Source organism: Etheostoma spectabile, chromosome 19 (assembly GCF_008692095.1).
Source record: "Etheostoma spectabile isolate EspeVRDwgs_2016 chromosome 19, UIUC_Espe_1.0, whole genome shotgun sequence".
In the NCBI taxonomy this organism is placed as follows: domain Eukaryota; kingdom Metazoa; phylum Chordata; class Actinopteri; order Perciformes; family Percidae; genus Etheostoma; species Etheostoma spectabile.
The window spans coordinates 10,024,954-10,047,827 of NC_045751.1; the positions used below are offsets into that span (position 1 = coordinate 10,024,954).

The 22,874-nt window shown below is 40.7% G+C and overlaps 1 protein-coding gene across 2 annotated transcripts in view; it reads left to right on the forward strand.

Annotated features, from left to right (window-relative positions):
- Positions 1–22,874, forward strand: part of trpc5a (transient receptor potential cation channel, subfamily C, member 5a) — a 67,835-nt gene continuing 44,961 nt past the window's right edge. For both annotated transcript variants that reach the window (XM_032499405.1, XM_032499406.1), the window contains exons 1-7: positions 1–38; positions 1,312–1,414; positions 3,295–3,545; positions 11,831–11,947; positions 12,091–12,153; positions 13,354–13,491; positions 14,235–14,441. In XM_032499405.1, the coding sequence (XP_032355296.1) occupies positions 6–38; positions 1,312–1,414; positions 3,295–3,545; positions 11,831–11,947; positions 12,091–12,153; positions 13,354–13,491; positions 14,235–14,441 (912 nt within the window). In that variant the 5' untranslated portion in view covers positions 1–5. The remainder of the gene's footprint in view (positions 39–1,311; positions 1,415–3,294; positions 3,546–11,830; positions 11,948–12,090; positions 12,154–13,353; positions 13,492–14,234; positions 14,442–22,874) is intronic.

Consider the following 22,874-nt stretch of genomic DNA (forward strand, 5'->3'; position numbering starts at 1 on the left):
GCCCTATGAATCCCATGACACAGTTGTACTACAAGAAGGTGAGTTGTACACAAACAATGTCGTGACTTCCCTGAAGTCCCAGCATGCTTAGCCAAACCCTTCAACCAAATGGTGTCAATGTTATCTCTTAAACAGCCCCTTTGACAAAGTGAGGCTTTGACTAATTGTCCTCAGGTCTAAAACTCGCCACAACGACTCACACACTCGTAGAACAAGTCTGTCAGTCAATCCTTTGGCCAACACCAAATTCATATTTTCAACAACAGTCCGCTGTTTTATGTATCTCGCTGATGATAGATGGTGTTGCCTCAGTTTCGAAAGCTTGACTTATGAAGTAAAATATCCACCACTGCATGCAAATTGCAGAGATGACAGAGAAATTCATTTTTGCAAACAAAAAAACAAACACCTGATATATTTGACTTACACTCCTGTTTAAGCTCTCAAATATATACAATTTTATTCACATGGCTGTGGTCTGTGTCTTGAAAACAAATCTCTGTCTGATCATGGTCATCCACGCAAAGAACAACGAGCTACTGATTCAAATCCATATTTCCAAATCCTGAGTTTTTCTTCCCACATTCCCGCTTAATTGGGAGTGATTTAACTCGAATGTCACATCCCGTAAAGACGGACTTTAAACAAGCACCTCACTCATTAACACATGCTCTATGATGAAGCAGCTCTGCTCATTTTCCCTGAAGCCTAATATAATATTTAATAAAAGTGTAATAATATCTTCTGACATGCTCATTAACCCTAAACATATGAGGAACATCAATCTATATTATTTCAGACTTGTTGCTGAGAAAGCTTTCTAGACTACTTAATGACAGTCTACAGATTCAAAACAAGCACCTATAATTAATAAAAAAATAGTTGTTTAGCCCAGTAGCGAGTGTATTTTTTTTTCCAACAAGGGCAGCATTAATGTAGAGCCCAATTAGTGTCTGTGATATCAGAATCATGGACGGATTGCGAAATTGAGGATTTAAAAGCTTTAGAAACAGATTCCATAGTGCCCAACATTAAGTCAGTGCTTAACAGCTAATCGGAGATCTGACAATATGACTACATCCACGTTTCCAACCAAGCCGCCCACTGTAACTGTAGCTTAAAAAAGGCTAAAAAATACAGAACAAAACCGTTTGTAGTGGCTCAGGCCTGGTGGGGGGCAACATAGGCCCGGTGGGCCTCCAGGCTCGAGACACACTGGGGGACCGCTGAGATTAGCATATCATAAATCTCATGTCTTGATTCTCTGTATTTGACAGTTTTTTGCGTTGGCATTGTTTTTGTTTGTTTTAGGCGACGTACTCGCCGTACCGCGACCGCATCCCGCTTCAGATCGTCCGGGCGGAGGTGGAGCTGTCCGCGGAGGAGAGGGCCTACCTCACCGCTGTGGAGAAAGGTATTGCAGTGTAACGGTTCCCTCTGAACCTTCATTCTGCTGACCCCCTCACCCGCGAAACGATGCTGAGTCATGAGAGAATGCAACATCAACAAGAGAGAGAGCAGTGGCAGCAGCTGGCCAGTCCGACTCTGCTGCAGCCAGCGGTCATCTCCGCGACAGATGACAGGTTGCTGCAGCAGACGCTTGTGCTGTCAAAGTGTCCTTGAACGACGCATGAGAACATAACACATGCTTCCTGTTTGGTTTGGGGCGACATGATCCAGATTAACGTTGGATCAAAAATCCTGCTTTTACATTAATGCATGTTAATAATGTAATGGTTTAATGTGTAATATGTAATAGTTTAACAGTCACAGGGGACATTTTTATACTTTTAAACTTCAACTACATCTTCCTTATACTAACAGACGGTACTTTTAATTGAAAGGTGCTTGCGGTATTATTCTACCTGGACCCTGTTTCATCATCCATTGGTGTCTAAGTGACTAATGTGAACACAAATCTTTGGTCCAGTATTGAGTGAGAACGCTGTGACCGGCAGCAATGAGCCGGGCAGCAGTGTAATCTTACTTAACTACTTAACTTTTAAGTTTGATTTATTCAGTTTTTATGCAACTACTGAACTGTCACTCTGAGCACAATGACAATAAAGGATCTATTTATCTAATCATAGGGGAAACATGCACAATTTCAAGTTTGCTCCACTAAAGGTTTTGGAACTGCAACATTTTGTGAAGGATCCCTTCAGAGAAAGACCTTTTTTAAGAGTTAAATCATTTATGTTTGATTAGAAACGGCTCCAAAATCGCCATCGTCAAACTCCCCAGACTACATTTCAATTTTAAATAGCGCTGCCAAATGATTAAATATTTAATCGTGATTAATCACACTAATTTCATAGTTTACTCGCAATTAATCTCAATTAATCACACATTTTAATCTATTTTAAATGTCCCTTGATTTCTTTTTTTCCCATTATTTTTTCATTTTAATGCCCTTGATAACATGGACAAGTGGATCGGCTTGCTTTGTGCAAATGTTTTTTTTAAATTAAAAACAACATTAGCGTATAGCCTACTGTAGTGTTCAATTTCACACGTAACATTCTCACTTGGAGCAAATAATCTCTCACTGTTCATTAATAAAAGGGTGACGGTTTACAAGCCCAAACAAGTGTGCGCGGCGTGCCTGTTGTTTTGTTTCTGGTCTAGCTAGATCGATCAATAGATAGATAGTGTGGTGTGCATATTTTCACATGTAGATAGGTGAAATAAAGATTTATTTCAACCAAACCACAATGGTGCTTGTTAGTTTAGTTTTTAGATGTTTAGTTTTATTTAGTTTCTTTCTACTTTGAATGAAGTGCGTTTTATCATTAGATTACTGTTTATTTAAATGGAGTCTGGTGGGTTTGGCGCTAGCGATTTCAGGGCATGTTAAAAAAAAAGAAGGATTTTAGTCTTTGACAAAAAGGTCTATCTCTGTAGGGATCCTTTCCATTGTGTCATCAGACACTAAGAACAATAATCTGAGCATGTCAGTGGCAGAACAAGCACTTTTAATGCACATAAAAATTATAGCCAAGCGATTGCCCAATGACTACAATGTAGCTTCTTTTGCTGCTGCTGCAGACTACAGCGGTCTTGCTTAATACTGGACCGGTTTCAAAGTTAGTTGCTCACATTGGTCGGTTAGCAACAAAAACTTAGGAAAATAGGGTCCAGGTTGAAGAAAAATTAAGTCACCCTTTAATGCAGGACTTTCATTTGTTTACAGCGTGGTAGTAGCATTTTTACTGAAGTAAAGAATCTGAATACTCACTTAATCACTTAACAACCACCTGCCTGTTCCCCTCCACCCTTCCACCAACTCTCCAGGTGACTATGCGGGTGTCAAGCATGCCCTGCGCGAGGCGGAGGTCTACTACAACATGGACGTGAACTGTCTGGACCCGCTGGGCCGCAGCGCGCTCCTCATCGCCATCGAGAACGAGAACCTGGAGATCATGGAGCTCCTGCTCGACCATGGCATCCACACTGGCGACGCCCTGCTCTACGCCATCAGGAAGGAGGTGGTGGGCGCCGTGGAGCTGCTGCTGTCGCACAGGAGGCCCAGCGGCGAGAAACAGGTGTGTGCGCGTGTGTGTGTTAATTAGTTGCATCTAAACGCATTCATGCATGCTAATGTTTGCATATACTTGTGTGTGTGTGTGTGTGTGTGTGTGTGTGTGTGTGTGTGTGGTGAGTGTGAGAGGGAAAAATAATGAGTGAGTAGTACATCCATTCATTGTACTGCTCCATGCCACATTCTGCAGAGAGGATAAAAATTAAACAGCTCATTTTATAGACACTCTGTGAAATAGGATTTAGAGACATACAGGATGTTTGTCTGCCTGTCTGCTGCGTGGTGTGTGTGTGTGTGTGTGTGTGTGTGTGTGTGTGTGTGAGAGAGAGAGAGAGTAGGGAACATTTTTAAAATAAATAGAAAGACAAAAAGATAAGAGGAGAAAACAGACTTCTTGTGCATTAATTCCCAGACCTGTGAGGTTCTGCATCACCATGGCAACTAACCATTGGCCAAAAGCATAGGATTGTGGGAAGGCTTTTGGTCGCCTCTCAGTTGGACGAGGATGGGAACAAATCTGTTCTTGCTGTTTCTGTTTCTCATGTTTTATTTTCCTCTCTCATGTTCACTTCCTCCCGGTTCTCTCTTCACCTGTTTGGTTCTCTTTCTCTTTATGTTGCACAGGAAGTGATCACACAGATACACAGCTTCATGTGGGCTAAGGCAAAAATATTCCCATCTTTAGTGGGGGGGTTAAGATTATTTTGGGGGCATTTTTAGGCCTTTATTTGACAGGACAAGTTAGACTTGAAAGGGTGAGAGAGGGTGATTGACATGCGGCAAAGGGTTGCAGGCTGGAATTGAACCTACGACCGCTGCGGCAAGGACCAAGCCTCTGTATATGGGGGGTGCACGCTCTACCAGGTGGGCTAACCAAGCGCCCCCCATCTATAGTCTTTAAGATAAAAAATGCCCTCCTTAAGTTTCTGAGTTTCTGAGCGCATACACTTAAAAATAGCAACAGTTGTGAGGTTCAGTCAGAGAAGCTTTCTGTGTGTGTGTGTGTGTGTGTGTGTGTGTGTGTGTGTGTGTGTGTGTGTGTGTGTGTTTGCAAGTGATACCTATTTTAAGATGTGTGTGTGTGTGTGTGTGTGTGTGTGTGTGTGTGTGTGTGTGTGTGTGTGTGTGTGTGTGTGTGTGTGTGTGTGTGTGTGTGTGTGTGTGTGTTTTGCTCATTTTCCACTGACAGGTAGTCAATGCCTTTTTATCTTCTCCAGTAAAACTGTTGACCTTTGTGTGGTCCCTCACCATCTGACTCAGTCTGACTCTCTCTCTCTCTCTTTCTCTCTCTCTCTCTCTCCCTTAATCCTCCCTCACTCCCCTGTTTCATCTCTCCTGCCTCCTATCTCCCTTTCCGCTCCTTCTCCATGATTAACTACGAGCAAATTCAGTTTTCTACATCAGCAGCTCACTAGAAATGGAAGGAATGAGGCAGCAACGCCAGAGAGGAAGGAAGCAAGGAAAGACGAGAGTGATAAAACATGGAAAGGACGGCGAAATCTGAAGGCCTTGAGTATACAAAAATCTAAAAGAAAGCAAATAAATGATGGAGGGGGAGGGAAAGAAAGATGGTGAAACTGAAGCAAAGCCAAGTAAACATAGGTAAAGAGTGCAGGACACGGAGAGAGAGAAGGACGGAGTAAGAAAAGAGGGAGCTGAGGAGTGTCAAAGAGAGGAAGCGAGAGATGCAGAGAGAGAGGCAGAGCGATGCAGATGAGGAAAGGTTTTGCAGCGTCGCTCTCACACTTTCCTTTGATGTGTGAAGTGTGTGAAAAAAAGGATAAAGTGTGTGTGTGTGTGTGTGTGTGTGTGTGTGTGTGTGTGTGTGTGTGTGTGTGTGTTTGCATGTGTTGCTGCAGTTGAAGATAATCTTTGGTTGTTTTGATCTGCGTGTGTTTGTGTGCACTTTTACCAGCGGATGTGTGGTTACATAACATGCATGTTTGCATACAGTTAGCAGTCTGTTTTATTTATTTGTATATACATTTGTATTTGCTGTATTTGTTTTACTGAATACCCGAATAGTATACAAAAATCAGTTGAAAATGAAATGACAACAACATGATTCACAGCCCAACCTTCCCGTAGTTTCACTGTTTTTTTATGTATTTAGTATGACTTTGAGGGACTCTGGAGTTACAGTAAATCAACTCCTCAAGCTCCTTTGTGGGTTTTCCTTCCTATTTCTGCATCTAACCAGGCTTGCTAGGCCCTCTGTGGTGCACTACAGAGCCCAGTTGACTACTGGGAAGAGTTCATGCGGCGGCGGTTAAGGAAGTAAAGCAGGCTGCGGCGTTGGTGGTTGGATCCCTCATGTCCCAAATGTCAAACTGTGCTTGAGCATAACACTTTTCCCCATATTTTCCCTGTTGCTTAGGCGAGTGCCTTTCATTGTAGCTTTGAGGTGACTGGTTGATTGGGTTCTCTTCCCGTCGACCAATGCAACTTGTTGTCCTCCCGGGTAAAATTTTAAAAAAGTAACCTTTTTTTACACACTTTTTTCTGTGCTAGATTGTTTTCACCACTAACATCAACTTATTGCCACTACTTTTACACTTATTTACATAACCAATAAAACTCCTAGATACTTAATTTTTGGAGTAAAAAAAATCAGAAATTATGATTTATTATTTTTTTTATAGTTATAATTTAGAGGATAATCAAAGACTGTCAAAGTTTAGTCAGGATACTGTTTAGAAACCATTTCAGTGTTTTTTTTCAAATGCAATAAAAATGGAATAAAACACCCAAAATTCAATGTAGGAAATGACCTGATCCTAATCCTTTTACCTGCCAAGATTGTTTGGGCAATTTGGTTGAAAGAAACCCAGTTTTCTGATGTTGAAACTTTGAAAACTGGTCCAATTTAACCCAAGGACAACAGGAGGCAAATTAGATTAGGATAGATAGGTATCAGGATAGATTTCACAGGATAATTGTTTAATAACCATATTCTCACAACTGTGAAAAACTGTTCTGCATAACTTTCAACTTAGAAAAGAAGATGTCAACAAATAGTTTTTCCATTTATCTGCTTGTTTGTGTTTCAATTGATATGGAGCAAAACTGAGCAACAGAATATGTCTGTTTAAATCATTTAATCAGTCTTTGCGTATGACAGACGAGCCAACTCTCGATTAGTCGTTCCAGTTTTGGTCGATTAAGATTTCTTTACGCAATTACTCATTTTAATGCTTTTTTTCTGGCCTAATGACTTATTAGGAAACTTTTGAGCCCATCTCTGGTAAACACAAGATTTAAAGTGCATGATTCTTTGTGGAGAAAGTCAGCTTTACAGATTTGTTGATTTAATCAACTAATGATTAAATCAACTAATGATTTGTTAACAAAACAATTGCACAAGTGATAATGGACTAAGAATGTATTGAACAACCTTGGGTTTTCTCACGACTGCTTCACGTGATTCAATAATTATTTCTCTGGTAGGGTTTAGTTCGTTAAACCTAAGGCCTGTTGTCTGGACCTATGGATTTCTCTATGGGGGTGCCACAAGGCTCGATTCCCGGGCCGACTCTTTTCTAACCTGTACATCAATGATGTGGCTCTTGCTGTTGGGAACTCTCCAATCCACCTCTGTGCAGACAACACCATCCTGTGCACATCCGGCTCCTCATTGGATACTGTGCTATCAGACCTCCAGGAGAGCTTAAATACCATTCAGCACTCTTTCTGAAACCTCCAGTTACTACTAAACTTTGGCAAAACCAGGTTCATACTTTTTTTCATTAGCATTGCCACGCTCAATGGGTTCAAATTAGAAAATGTGGCAATGTACAAATATTTAGGTGTCTGGTTAGATAGTTCCCTCTCCTTCCAGCAACACATAAACCACCTTCAATCTAAAGTTAAATCCAGGATTGGTTTCCTGTTCCACTACAGGGCCTCTTTCACTCATGTTGCCAACCTTGCTTTGATGAAAATGATTTCAGTGATGTCATTTACAGAACTGCCTCAAACTCGCTCCTAAAAAAACTGGATGTTGTCTACCATAGGTTACCATACATTTTGTGACCAGAGCCCCTTATAACCAACCACTATAACTCTCTATGCATTAGTTAGCTGGCCCTCGTTACACACTATAAGCTTAACTCACTGGGATCAACTCATCTACAAGACCCTGCTAGGCAAAGCCTCTTAACCTCAAAGCCTCTCCTAGTTAAATAAAGGTTCTACTGATATCTGAGACTACTAAGTATTCAGATTGTTTACTGAATTTAATTACTAATACCACACTGTGAAAACACTCCTCTAGAAGTAAAAGTATTCAAAAATCATTCAAAACCTGACTTAAGTGAAATTACTCATATGTGCTGTAAAATGTCCCCTTTGTTTACTTCTTCTATCTGATGTTTCTGGATTAATATTCCTGCTGCATTATTGAGTATGTTGCATTTTGCGGTTGTAGATGGCTGTGCTCATTTGAATTCCTTTATATACTATTGGCTAGTTTAATCTACAACGATGCATCATGGTATATAAGATCATCATGCATCATTGTAGCGTCGCTGTCTTGTGAGAACCGCGCATCTTTAACAAGTTAACTTATCGTGGTGTCAGAAAAACAGCCCTGTTTCCATCTTTGTGACAATTGTTGTGGAAGTTTCTGTTCAGCGAGGGAGGATTTTGTGTTGAAGAAGAGACCTTGTTGAAACAAAAATAAAGACAGGCTGAAGACTGGATTAAAAGTGTAGATATTCGGTGAAAGAGTTTAATTATTTTCTCGGGAGAACAATTAAACAAAATGACAAGAATGGCAGTTCACAACGAAACAGAGTAACAAGGTGACCCCACAATTCTGTGTCCTGCGTAACACTGGACAGCTCCTTATATCCTCTTCTGCCCCAACAGAAAACCTTATATACAGAGTCACACTTTTTAGCTGTCCCTAGAGACAGAAGGCCCCAAAACAGGAGATATCTGTAGGAGGCAGGCACATTGTTTATGAGACAAGTGTGAAGTAGAGGACACATGTTTAGAGGCATATGTGGAGGTTTAACTTAAAAGAAAGATTTACTTTTACGAATGAGTAAGAAATGAATAACTACACAGAGGAAAGTCATTGCCTATGTAGGAAATCATTGTCTATGTAATTTTCCCATCACACAATGCATTTTCCAGCTGATCCAAGAGTTTATTTTTAGATACAGTATTAGATTTCCACGCCTTTGTTTTGAAAAACCTCTGATGTAAAACATAGTGCAAAAAAACGTAACTCAAAAAAATTGGGAGGGTTTTTCTTTCCTTATGTGGGTCAGTCCTAGTGGGAATGTATTCTGAACGGTCCTCATCACCAGCAGCAGGACTGGCAGGGATATACTGAAGCATGAAAAGATAAATGCATTTTAAACAGATCTACTTTCAAATTATAAAATCAAAATTATGTAAGCCATTTTATTATATGTGTGTGTGTGTGCGTGTGCGTGTGTGTGTGTGTGTGTGTTCTCTCTCCTTGTCTCTTCAATCAGCATGTGATGCCCAGCAAGTGGCAGCTACTCTAACACTCCTTATCACGCCAGGGAGAAGTAGAAAAAAAGAGAGAGTGACAAGGAGAGAGAGAGAGATCAGATGAGGAAAAAACTGTTTTGGCAGCAGAAAGAGAGAGAGAGAGAGAGAGAATAGAAAAACAAAGACGGCAGGAGGTCAGACGAGTAGAAGATGGAATGACACAATGAGCAGAGGTGTAAAGGAAGGAGAGAAGATGGGAGAAAGAGAAGGTGAGGAGCAGAAGATAGACAGAGATTGAGAGAGTGAAGAGAAGCACTCTGCTTGGTTCTCCCCTTGAGAGATGAAAGAGAGTCCGTGTGTGTGTGTGTGTGTGTGTGTGTGTGTGTGTGGTGTGTGTGTGTGTGTGTGTGTGTGTGTGTGTGTGTGTGTGTGTGTGTGTGTGTGTGTGTGTGTGTGTGTGTGTGTGCGCGCTCGTGCGTGCGCGTGCGTATTCCACTCCTCCCTCTTCCTCTCTCCTTTCACCCTCTTCCTTAACTCTGCTCCTCACTCTCTTTTAGTGTGTGTGAATCATACACTCAATAATTTGTATTCTTTATTTCTTTTTTTTGAAAATCTATATTTTACCTCTTACGTTCGCTAAAATTTAATTTCAGAACTGAACTTTAAAATAAAATTGAAATTTTAAATTTCAATTCTCTTGAGACTAAAATTAAGAGAACTGAAAAAAAGAATCTCATAGACACATGCAGTCAAAAAACCTGGAGATCCACTGCTGCATATAACCAATATATTTGTCAAAATTAAATCCAAATGTCAAAACTCAAGTAGAAAAAAAAAACTAATTGAAAAGTCTAAACTATTTTATCCTTGGTTCAAACCAGCAAAACCACTGGTTTGGGCCATTAAACTCTCGTATTCTGATGTATCCTTTATCCTCCGTAGTAACAGACCACCTGGGCTTCTCTCTGACGACAGCAGCTGTTCGGACTCGCGTCAATGAGGGATGTAATGAGGTTTTTGGAGAGGATGTACCTTAATGTAACTTTGCAGCAGGGACCTTCCTTTGTCGAATGCATTACACTAATATAATTAGTTTTAATCTTATTCAAGTGAGTTTAATTTGATTCATCTGGCTAAAGTGTCTCTTGCTTTGAATCGGTCCACTTAAAAGCGTAACATTCCCACATGTTGCTGAGCTGAATCACGGCTTTCTAACTGCTCAACAAAAGCTCATTAGAGTTTACTTTTTCTGTCCGTTTAACTCCAAGCCTCACAAGAAGGGTAAAACCAAACTATCCAGCTGACTTTGGATTATGTATTATTAGACATCAGCCAGTCATTGTCCTCCACCTGTTACATGATATATTTACTTTTTACTTTATTCTTTATTCAGGACACAAAAAAGGGCCATAGTACAATACAAATCATAGCAAAAGACAGACAAATACAACACAAACCACACACAATAAGACATAAGAAGAAATAAGAAATAAGAGTTCCACAATACACAAAAAGAGTGTTCAGATATTAGCATATAGACTAAAACGCTAATGGCGCCACAATCTCAAAGTGAACCTAACCACACTCATTGCAGGGTTCACAAGTGTTGCAATTATGCTGTTGAATGACTCAGTTAATCTACACACACATCTGTACATGAGATTCTTGACTAGGGCAGGTGGATACATCCACCCTCCCAACCATTTGGCTTGCACTGCTCCATCGTGGCATTTTCAGAAGCAACTTCATGCCATCATTAAATGCCACATTGAGTTTCTGCACACTGCTTTTTTTTATAGCGCCGCCACAAGTGGGCAGTATACATTGGGGTGCTAAAAGCTTTAAAAAAAGTGTGGTCTTCACAGACAGTTGCCACATGCTGAATTTGCGATTCAGCATATTAGCTTGTGCATGCATCATACCGTACTGTCTGTGAATGTCCCTATCATCAGACAGGTCATCAGTTATATACTGCCCTAAGTATTTGCCCTCATCACACACTTTCAGGGCAGTACCAGACAGAGTGAAAGTAGGAAATTACAGTTCACTATCCTCCCTGCCTCTAGCCATCATAATATTACTCTTCTTAGAATTGTACTTAATGTCAAAGTCTGAGCAATATTGGGAGCAGACCCTTAGTAGCTGTCGAAGGCCAGCACTATATGGACAAAGAATCACCAGATCATCTGCGTACATCAGGTGGTTGATGGTGATGTTCCCAACCACACAGCCTGTTCCACAGTTGTTTAGCAGCTTTGCTATATCATCCATAGAAATATTAAAAATTAAGGGAACTAGAATGCTTCCCTGCCTAACTCTATTGCTTACATTGAATGGGGCAGACGTAGAGTTACCCCATTTCACATCCATTGACTGATGAGCATACCAAAAAGTCAAGATTCTCACTAGATATTTGGGTACCCCTCTGTTGTGCAATGTGTAGAAAAGCTTCTCATGATTTACACACAAAGGCTTTAGAAGCATCAATTAAACACATACAAATTGTGGAATTATGCCTCTTGTACAAATTTAGGACCTCCTTTAAGGCAAAAATACACGTATCAGTGACATGTTTAGGTTCAAAGTCAAACTGGTTTTCAGAGGTCAATGCAAACTGTTCCACCCTATTCAGTATAGACCTCTCCGAGACCTTGGATAAAATCCTGGCCAGAGCTATGGGCTGGGAATTATCCAAGCTATTACTTTTTCCAGCTTTGTCTTTTATGAAAAGCACTAATGTGTCACATGAAATAGAATCAGGTAGAATACAATACAAGACAACATATGATAATTTTTATAAAAAGTTTTTTTCTTGTTCTTCAGGTTCCCTCGCTGATGATGGACAGTCAGTTTTCAGAGTTCACCCCGGACATAACTCCCATCATGCTCGCTGCTCACACCAACAACTACGAGATCATCAAGCTCCTCGTCCAGCGGAAGGTGATGTTTTTAGTTTCTGTCTGCCAAAGTTATGTAGAAATAGCAAGAGTAGATATGCATTTCCTTTTTCATTGAGTAGCTAAGTGTTGCATTAGATGTGAGCTGTGACAATTCCTCTTCACTGATGTTGTTGTTCTCTACAGGTCACCATTCCCAGACCACACCAGATACGATGTGATTGTGTCGAGTGTGTTTCCAGTTCAGAGGTGAGTGAATATTTTTGGATATGCACAGTTTGGTTTACATGAAATCAATAACAAACAGTAATTACTCCTAATTTGTACATCCAGCGCTGACTTTAATGATCCTAAATGATTAGATACTTTTCATTTCCTCTGCTATGAATAAATCACCTCTCTCCCGTGTTTCCGTCTCATAAACAAATCAAATAAATATATTGAATAAATAATACATCTTCATAATAAATCTTTCTTTTGTCATGTAAAATACTTTGCTCATTTTTTTTCTTGTTATGTAATCACACTAAAGAAAACAAAATTTGAATGTATTCTATGTAAGGAAAACAAGCTGGGATTCTTCTGGTACTTGACAGTTTATGGGTTCAACACGTATTGATACAAAATACATGTTTGTAATATATGTTTCTGTTGCACATGAATACAAAAGTGACAACTTTAATGTAAGATTTTCTTTAACTCACCAAAACATAACAGCCGCCCAAAAACAAATACAGAGACATAAACAATTATTGTAACTATTGAACCATTGAAGTATAAAACACAAATACAGTAGTATAAATTACAGATAGAAAAATTTAAAATTTCAATTTTTTAAAAATAATTTATTGGTCCCTTTAGAGGTAATTTGATGCAAGCAGTTTGCAAACACAAGTATGCACACATAAATAATTTACACACATAAAACAGATCTAGAAATATAAATATGACAATGTTAGAAAGAGCTGAAATACACACGAGTTAGGATTAGAAAGAATGAGTTATAGTTAATTAATCCCTTTTGGGGAAAGTCGGTTCTGAAAGGCGTTTGCCAATCCAGAGCTGACTAACAGCATCAACACCACGAGGACACATCACAGTTTGTTTTATTTTAAAAGGTGTCAAGGTGCAAGTACATGTATCTACCTATACACAATGGAAACTGACCATAAAGCTTGAAATACCATACTGGGGGGAAAGAATTGTGCCTCAGATTTGTAATTTAAAAAACATATCGTCACTGGTGGGTGAAAACCTTGGATGTCCAGAATTGTTGTTTTAATAATAATTCAGTCATGAGGGCTGGTTTTCTGCTAAATAAGTACTTTTACTGTCAAAACTATAGGTGATAATATTTATTAGTAGGCTATTGTAACATTGTGGTATTTGTACTTAACGTTCAGTATCAGTATTTTTCCCTTGTTTGTCTCTCTGTGCCTGTTTCTGCAGGTCGACAGTCTTCGACATTCCAGGTCTCGACTCAACATCTACAAGGCTCTGGCCTCGCCCTCCCTCATCGCGCTTTCCAGTGAAGATCCCATCCTCACTGCCTTCAGACTGGGCTGGGAACTCAAAGAGCTCAGCAAGGTATGGCTACTGATGCCTTTTGAGAATGCTGTGTGGACTAGCCAGACCCTCCTCTGTAGCGCTGTAGAGGAAGGTCTGGCAATGCAAGACTACAGGTCTGGCAGAAGAAATTGCTTGACTAAATTCTTCTTGGTGGAGGAAAATGTTTAACCTGCTGTAGAGTCAGCTCAGTGCTTGGTCCAGAATAGGCCTCATCATTTCTGCCAGTTTTTATTTCTGCAATAAACAGCTAACTGTGACATTAAATGAGACTTAAAGTGTCAAAATAAAGTGTTGATCCACCAGGAGCCTTCAGGAGCAAGTTCAGTCCTCACTCAATTCTCAGAAGACCCAAGTGAATTCCACTGGAGGGACGCCACATCCTACACGTGATGGGCTGTTAGAAGCTCTAAGGAAGCAGCAGCATCATTTTTGTTAATATCATTTATGTTACCCATTTAACTCGTGTGTGTCTGTCACTTGTGCTACTAAAAGTTTCTGCTTACTTCTATTTTGTAGCGCGCTTTCCCTCACACTTATTCAGGACCTATCTAGTAATGCCTTCAGCCTAACATTATGTTTTATCCTGGGTAACAATACATTTATTTTTGAAGCACAAGAAGCTGTTGCAGCAGTGCAAATTCCATCGAGATGGGGACAATATTGAGCTGTTAAAGTCAAAGTTATATATCCATTGTGAATACTTCGTAACAGGGCTTCCTACCACTCTCTCTCATAACCTGTACTGTCCTTCTTCCTCTCAGGTGGAGAACGAGTTTCGTCAGGAGTACGAGGAGCTGTCGCAGCAGTGCAAGCGGTTCGCCAAAGACCTTCTGGACCAAGCCAGGAGTTCTAGAGAGCTGGAAACCATCCTGAACCACAGAGACAATGACCAGAGCGAGGAACTGGACCCCAGGCAGTGCCACGACCTGGCCAAGCTCAAACTGGCCATCAAATACCACCAAAAAGAGGTAGGGACTCCTCCTGGATAGTGACGCGAGAGGGGTACAGATCTTTTTTTTTTTTTTTTTTTTTTTAATCTTCTGGCTCTTAAAAGTCTCTTTATACGAGGCCAGAAATACTTATAAACAAATAAGTGTTTCCTGCTGAAACAACTGTGCTTTCCTGGTAAATGAAAAGTTGACATTTTGAAAGAGCAAGCATTTTCACCTGAAAACAGAGGTGCGTGTGTGTGTGTGTGTGTGTGTGTGTGTGTGTGTGTGTGTGTGTGTGTGTGTGTGTGTGTGTGTGTGTGTGTGTGTGCGCTTGTGGATGTAGTTATTATTATTAATGCATGGGTGTGCACCTTCCCTGGTGTCAAGGTTGCTTATCAGATACCAGCAGAACACACTTGCAGCACAGCTCTAGGGATAGACGTGTTGACATTTCAGTACACTTTAATCCAGAGGGAAATATTGGGAAACCATTTGGATGGCATACCAATATTTACATTACATTATATATTCAGGAAGAATTCTTTCATACTTTAGTGAGACCCTGACTTTATATGTTAAAGGAGACCTATTTTGCTAATTTTCACGTTCATATTTGAGTTTCTACTAGAACAGGTTTGCAAGTGTTAAAGAAAACCCATTATTATTCGGATGCTGCCCATGGCTGATGCACCTGTATTCACCCTTTGTCTGAGATGCGCTGTTGCAGTGCCTGTCTCTTTAAGCCCCCTTCCAAAAAAGCCTTGTATGCTTTGATTGGCCAGCGTTTCTGGGTCTCTGCGTCTGTGCTACGCTCTCGTTGTCTCTGTATTGTCCGTTGCAGCAGGGGGCTGAGTGTGACGTAGTTTAGCAGCACAAACACCACCAATAAAGGGTTCTAAACCAAAAACAACACAGTCTAAGAACCATCTGCCCTAGTTACATCTGTCAAAACACAAACTCCTGCAGTGTAACATTTCCTTGTCTTTGCGGAATTGTGGGACTCGTCAGAGGAGAGTCAGAACGCAACAGGATGTACACAACAGAAACAGTGTGGGACGCAGAGGGAGGGCCAGTGAGCCGGTGAGACGGAGGGTGAATGGTGAAGGGAGGGATGTGGCTGAGTGAGATAATGAGCTGTGTGAAAAGTATGAGCAGATACAAAGAGAAAGAGGGAGAGATTTAATGGGACAGAAAGAGAGAAGAATAAAGAGCTTGAGGGATCAAGCAAGCGCATGAGATTGAGATTTGATGAGATAGACACAGAGAAAGAAACAGAGTTAGAAAACCCCAAGGCGAGCTCTGTCTCTCTCCCTCTCCGTCCGTCCCCCCGACTGCTCCCTGCTGTTTCCAGCTTTCTGCTAAAAAAAGGGGCTACTGCCAGACAGATGAAAGCTGGAGTGGAAGGACAGAGCGAAAGGGAGGAGAGGAGGGATGACAGCCGCCACTGAATGGTACGTAGGTAGACAGGGAGACATGAGAGCAGGAAGTGAAGTGATTTCTGTCTCTGGAGTAGAAGAGGTGACGGAGGTGAAGATTGGAAAGCGAAAGACAGAGTGCTAGACGCAGTGGTGTCATGTTTTTTCTCCTCAGGAAGGGAAGATGACGGGTAAAGATTTTAGTAAAAGGTTTTTTTTTCTTCTTCTTAAGTGCAAGCAGAAATTACAAAATAAAATAGATATACACACACAAGGCTACACTTTACTTCATCATGCTTTTTGGAAGACAGACAGAGGTACTGATGAGAACAGGATGAGTGAATGACTCAATCACCCTTGAAGGCGTGTTGATGGGGCAAAATATTCACCATGATGGAGGGAGGAATTAACGGGACAATGTTGGGAAGTGAAGTGCTTTTCCAGGCTGAAGGATTTAGGAGGATGGAGGGAAGACAGAACAGTGACGTGGTTGTTTGGCCAGGCAGGAGTGGTGACGTAGGTGAAGATTTAGGATGAACTTTATGCCCCTGGTATGGTGTGCAGGATAAAGAGCTGGTGAAAGTAAAGGATTTATGGAAAAAATAAAAGGCATCTTTCCTGAGTAGTAATGGGGAAGAACATCGAGGTAAATTAGATGTGTGTTTGAGATGAAGATATGCTTTCTTGCCCTTGTGTAGTAGTGACAGAGGTGAGGACTTAATACATCTTGTATCACGTCTCACAGTACTTGAGCAGTACATTTGCTTAAATCTTGTATTCAAAAGCATGGTATGGATCTTTTGAAGTGGGATTTTATGAGCTACTTCTCCGTGTGTACGCTTTATTTAGAATATTGTGTGACTTTGCTGAATCCTATCTATCCCTTTTAAACACCGAAGTCACACAATAACACAGAGGTAACCAATGAGGCCGCTCTAGAGCAGCAACTCCTGTGTTCTGCGAGGTAAAATTACTGTTTTTGGAGTCTGGCGGCTTTGAAGAGAGCGAAGATAACGGCTTTGATTCCCCGTCGTAAAGGGCTGTCTGACAGCAAGGTAAAGCTGTGGAAATATTGTAAATAAAGGGTACACTTAAAGATTTAAGTGTATAAAGGAAATTTAGATTTCTTAAGGTGCTTTACTTAAGTATTTTAATCTCTTTCTGCTTCTACTCCACTACATACGTACATTTGACAGCCAAGTCGATACATTGATTGACTGAAATTTATTTGGCAGCTATTTAAAAAAAAATTTTGGGGAGAAAAAACATTAATTCATTCCAGGCACTAAGGGGGAAGGTTTTCCTCCCTTTTTTTTTAATTTTTTAAAATTTGGCCTTGCATCATAGAAATGTTGCGGGTGGACTGTGTGGGAAAAAAACAAACTTTTTTAAGGTTCTTTTTGGGTTTTTGGGTTTTTGGGGAGCCTTTTAAAATTTTTATTATTATCACTATTTTTAAATTTTTAGTTATTATTATTTTTATTTTTAAATTTTATTTTTAATTTTAAAAACCCAAAAATCAAATCCTTTCTAAAATTTGCTTGAAAAAATCTTTGACCAAAATAATTCTTCCCCCCAAATCTCATTTTCCAATTTTTCTGTTCATTATTATATTCCCCCAAATTTAAAAAATCCGTCAGGGTTTCTTGCAAATGTGATAAGAAAAAACTCGACTCCACCTGCTGCCTGCGCTGGGGGACTCCATCCATTTACACGGCTGGGGTTAACGGGGCCAGCTCTGGCAGAGTGGGTTTTTTGAGTAAGGCAGAAAAAAAAAATTTCTTATTATTTTAAAAACATCCGTGGCGTTGGGGGAAACCCCCAGGAGGGGCTCTCACCCCCAAAAAAAAGACATTTTTCTAAAATTTAGGCGGGGGAAAAACAAAAAAGGGGAAAAGGGGGAAAGAGCAATGAGAAGATCAAAGGGAATTTTTGAAAGCGCGAGCGAAGGGAGGGGGGGGGAAAAGGAAAAGGGGAGAGAGAGTTTGTCAGGGTTAATAAGACTTTCCCAAAAATTTTCAAAACAAGTAAAGGGGAGGAAATTGGTAAGCTGGAGGGAAAGATAAAGTGTTTGAAAGGGGAAGAGGGCGGCCCCAACCCTATGTATGTCTTCACAAAAAAGCTGTTTAAGCCTTTAAAAACTTTTTACATGATTTTATTAATCACCGTTTTTTTGTTTGGGCCGCCTTTCATTGCAAACTTTCCCAAAAAGCCCGGGGAAATTTGTTGATTTGTTTTTCCCAAAATTTAAAAATTTTAAAAGTGATTTTTTGTCAAAATTATTAGTATTATTTTTTAAAATTTTTTTTTTGGGACTTGCCCCAGCATTTTCCCGAGCAACAAAAATAACAAGGGGGAACAAAACAGAAAAAAATTTTTTTTGGGAAAAAAAGGGCCGCGGGGTTTAAATTTTCATGGTGTGTACTTTTATTTTATTATATTAGTTGTCACATAAAGGGATTAACCAAAAAGACAAATCCCGGGTTCCCTTTTTAAAACTTTAACATTAAAAAATTGATAAAAAAATATGACCAAAAAAAAGGCCCCAATTAGATTCTCATTTGCAACTTTTATGGGGTTTAAAAATTTGTACAAAAGGTTTTTAATTGTTCCCAACCTCTTATAACGCCCAAATATTTTTAAAGCACCCCCCAAAATTGCCCCCAAAGGTCCCCTATTTTTTTCCGGGCTATGGGCCCCCTTTTTTTTCAATTTTGGTTTGGCCCCGGCCCTATCATCTGTCAAACGGGAAAATTTTGACAACTGCGTCAGGGGTCCCAATAGAAAAACTTGCCCTGCGCCGGGTTTGGAAGAGGGGGCCCCTAATTGTCATCACCCCCCAGGTTTTTTTTTTTTTAGAGAAAATTATGGGTTGGGGTGTGTTTTGGTTTGGGGGTTGTTTTTTTTTTTTTTTTTTTTTTTTTTTTTAGGGGGTGTGTGTGGGGTGGGGGGTGGGGGGGGGGGCGTGTGTGCATGGCAAGAAACACCCTTTGTCACATCTCCAATTGATCAAGAAAAATTGTCCCCCAATATACTGTCCATGTCTCCATGTTCTTTGGGATCAATTCATGCTGCCGGCCCACACAAACACACACAAAACAAAACACACAACACAACCCCACCCCCACACACAACACACACACGGACACACCATTGCAGCCCGCTTTTCCCCCCCTTTCTATTTGGCTTGTCTTCCACTTCACCCTCCTCCCCTTTCCTTATCCCCCTCTTTTCCCTTTTTTAAAGGGTTGAGTTACTGTCCCGGGAAAGAACATCCACTTTCCCCTTGCCCTCCACCCCCCTTAATTTCCCCTTCTTCTCCCCCTTTTCTTAGTTTTCCTCCCTTCCTCTTCTCGTGCCCTCCCCCCTTTACCTATTTCCCTTCCTCTTGTTTCTTTTTCTTCCTTTTTCCCCTTTTTTTTTCCCCTTCTCTTCCAAATTCCCCCCTCTCTTTTCATTTTGTTCTCTCTCCTCTTTCTTGTTTACTGTTCTCATATGTTGGTCCTCTCCTTGCATCCTCTCTTCTTCTGCTTCCCTCTCTTCTCGTTTTGTTTCCTCTCCTCCATTTCCACTTTTCTCCTCTTATTTCCTCTCCTCTATTTTGTACACTTTATTTCTTCTTATTTCCTCTCTTCTCCACTTCTCGTTTTCTCTCCTCCTCGTTTCTCTTATTTGCTTTACTCTCTTCTGTTTTACTCTTGTTTACTCTCCTCCTCTCTTTCTCCTCTCCTCCTTCTTTATTGTCGTTTCTGCTCTCCGTTACCTGTAGATGAGGTCATGTTATTGATCCAAATGTCAACCTTTCCTTTGATAAAGGGGAGAGCGAGAGAGAGAGACGAGGGGAGAGAGAAAGAGGGGGGGGAGAGAGAGGAGAGAGAAAGAGAGAGAGAGAGAGAGAGAGAGAAGGGGAGAGAGGAGGAGAAACATTGGGGTTTAAAGTGTAAGCTGTTACGCAACGCCAAAGTAACTTTGGGTTTTGACTCAATGGTTTCAACTGGGTAAATTTGCACACACACACATACGCACATACACACACGTCACGGGTTACCCATCATTACTCGGCCAGCTGGCTGGCAGTGAGGTGTAGGAAAGTGGTGTATATACCCTTCCTAACACCTCTGCGGTGCATTCTGGCTGTTTTGATAAAAAAGTGTCAAGAGGAGATACGAAGAAGAGACGGGGATCGAATAAAGAGGGAGTGAGGGGCACTTGCCTTGGAGAGTTTTGGAAAAGGGAAAAGCTTTATTTTATGCACAGTAGGCCACCATTAAAAGGGATTATTGACACAGTTGTTTTTGATTTTCTTCTCCTGTGAAACCGTTATTATTTTGTTCTCTTCTCGTTTAGTTCAGTCAGATGGCATCTCATGGTTTGGGTTCAGGTCTCAGCAGGTCAGTGCAGATCTTTGCATCCCAATCAAACAGCAGGAAGACTCATGCCCATACTTAGACCACACTGTATTATTTATGTTGAAGATATACTGGACGTACTGAGGCTTTCATTTCAAACCGCTTTAATAATTAAGGCTGCCATTTCAATGGGAATTTTGTCTTCACGGATCATTGGTGTTTATTAGCGCTGGGACAAGAGTGCAGTGACAAGTTAAACACCCGCATGGATACACACACCAGTGCACGCACAAACGCTGCCAGATACACATAAATACAAACCCACAAAATAAACATAAATATAATTTCATTAATTGAAGCTGAAACACACAAACGCATACATGCTGCAGTAAAATTGCCCCAGGGCCTTGTGTAATGATCAGCTGTATGGGAACCTTTGACCAATCTCGAGAGGAGAGAGGGGAGAGGGAGAGATAGCGAGAGGAGAGAGAGGAGAAGAGAGGAGAGAGAGAGAGAGAGGAGAGAGAGAGAAAAGGAGAGAAGAGGGGAGAGGATAGAGAGAGAAAGGAAAGGGAGAGAGAGAAGGAGAGGGAAGGGGCAAGGTAATAAGAATTTTTGACAGAAGCACCCAATGAGAAGATGGATAAGAGAATATGTGAGGGATGGAGAGATGAGAACACACATGCAAGCAAGGAAAAAGACAGGAGTAATGAAGAAGTGAAGAGGATGAAAAAATAAATTTCTGATGTAGAAATAGTCTGATGCATCATCCCAAGGTTGATTTGAAGAGTTGGAACTAAAGTATCTCAACCCTCAGCCAATCCTTGGCCTGATTGTAACACGATCCCGGCCCAATACTAGCCTGACCCTAATCTTATTCTGGCCCGATCCTGACCTGATGTTGGCACAATGTTGGCCAGATCGTAACCTGATCCAAACCCGACTTCAAGTTGTGAGGAGAGCAATGGAAGCAAGACATCTAGCGAGAAAAGCAGAGAGAGGGAGATGGACAGAGAGAGGCCATGAATCAATTTTTTCCTTCCCGTGTTGCTTGGCATTGTTAAGTAGTGTGTGTGTGTGTGTGTGTGTGTGCGTGTGCGTGTGCGTGTGCGTGTGCGTGTGCGTGGTGTGCGCGTGCGTGTGTGGTAATCTCTCCAACACTGCTGACAGAGAGGGGGACTCTCCAAAAGAACCCAAATAATTCACTTTCCTCTGTTCCTCCTGCAGAGAGCAAGAGAACAGGGGAGAGAAAGAAAAAGGATGGAGATGCCGAGTTTCCTTATATAACTGAGGGAATGACTAAACGTTTCCAATACCGCGTTAAGAGTCTTAAAGTTATTTTTCAATAAGGAAATCATCCGGTTTTAAGAGATGGAATCAGATTTTACTGTTATCAACCGGACTAAATGATTTAGTTTGATTGCACACACTTGAAAAAAAGACATTTACGTCATTTATTTTGCATATTTTTGCCCATCACGTATGTTTGAAAATCTGCAGCATGCATTCAGAAATATTAGGCAGTATTTATGCATAATAGAGAAGCTATAACCAGAGATAAAGCAATGATTTTTTGGTCCATTTTAAAACGTTGTACTATTTTTGAATGAAAGTCTCCACAATGTTTTGTAAGGTGTTCAGTACGTTTATGTTATTTGTTCTTATCTATGAAGAAAGACGTGAAAATTGCACTGAAGTGAAATAAAAACCAAACACTGATCCATATCATAACAACTCTCCATTTTGTCCAGCGGATGCGTTCATTTCTGACATTTAGTAAGTGCCGAGCTGATGGAAACTCCGCTGAACCACTTCTGTGACATTGTAAATGTTAACAAGGTTTTCATTAGAGGGAAACGCAACAGGAAGCGGAGAGCAGATGATAAATCATGCAGGAGGTGAGGATGAAAGACGGATGGAGCGATAGACAGACTGGTGCTCATGAGCTGACATGGCAGGTGGAGGAAAGACGTGAAGTAACAAAACCAGAGCGAGGTGGAGAGGTGGAACAGAGGAAACCAGCACAGAAATAGAGTCAGCTGAAGAACGAGTGAGTCACAAACAGCGGGGCGGTGGAATGTAGCTTTCCTTGTTTGCTCGATTTGTACCTCAATGTGTCTCGTTCTTTTAGATAACCTGCAGGGAGAAAGATGGAGACAGTTCAGAGAGAGAGAGAGAGAGAGAGAGAGAGAGAGAGAGAATGAAAATACGAGAAGATAAGTGAAGGATTTTATGCAAGAGGTGCAAACAGAAAATGGGCAAAGAAAGAAGAGACAGGAAGGAAGCGTTGCCAGTGACCAAGTGGGAAGAGAGTTTAAGAACAAAAACAGGATTTCTTGGAAGAGATGTTTGTGTGACATTTTGATAAATGACAGCAATCAGAGGGAGGTGGTGAGGGAAAAAGTTATTAAAACAATTTTGAGACTGGGGAAAAAAAGATAGGTAAAAAAGTCCCCAAAAAAAGAATCTCATCCATAAAAAAAAATGGATGGCACAAAGAAAAAAGACAACAGTTTACGATTTCCGTCTGATGGTAAAAAAAAAAAAAAAAAAGAAAAAAGAAGAAGGTGCTAGCCTTGCTCTGACTGAATGTATCAGTCTGGTTACACTTTACTTACTCTACATAAGAGTGACACGACACTGTCAAGAACATGTCATAAAACATTATAAACAGTCATAGACGTAAAGTTGTAAACACTTCTTTT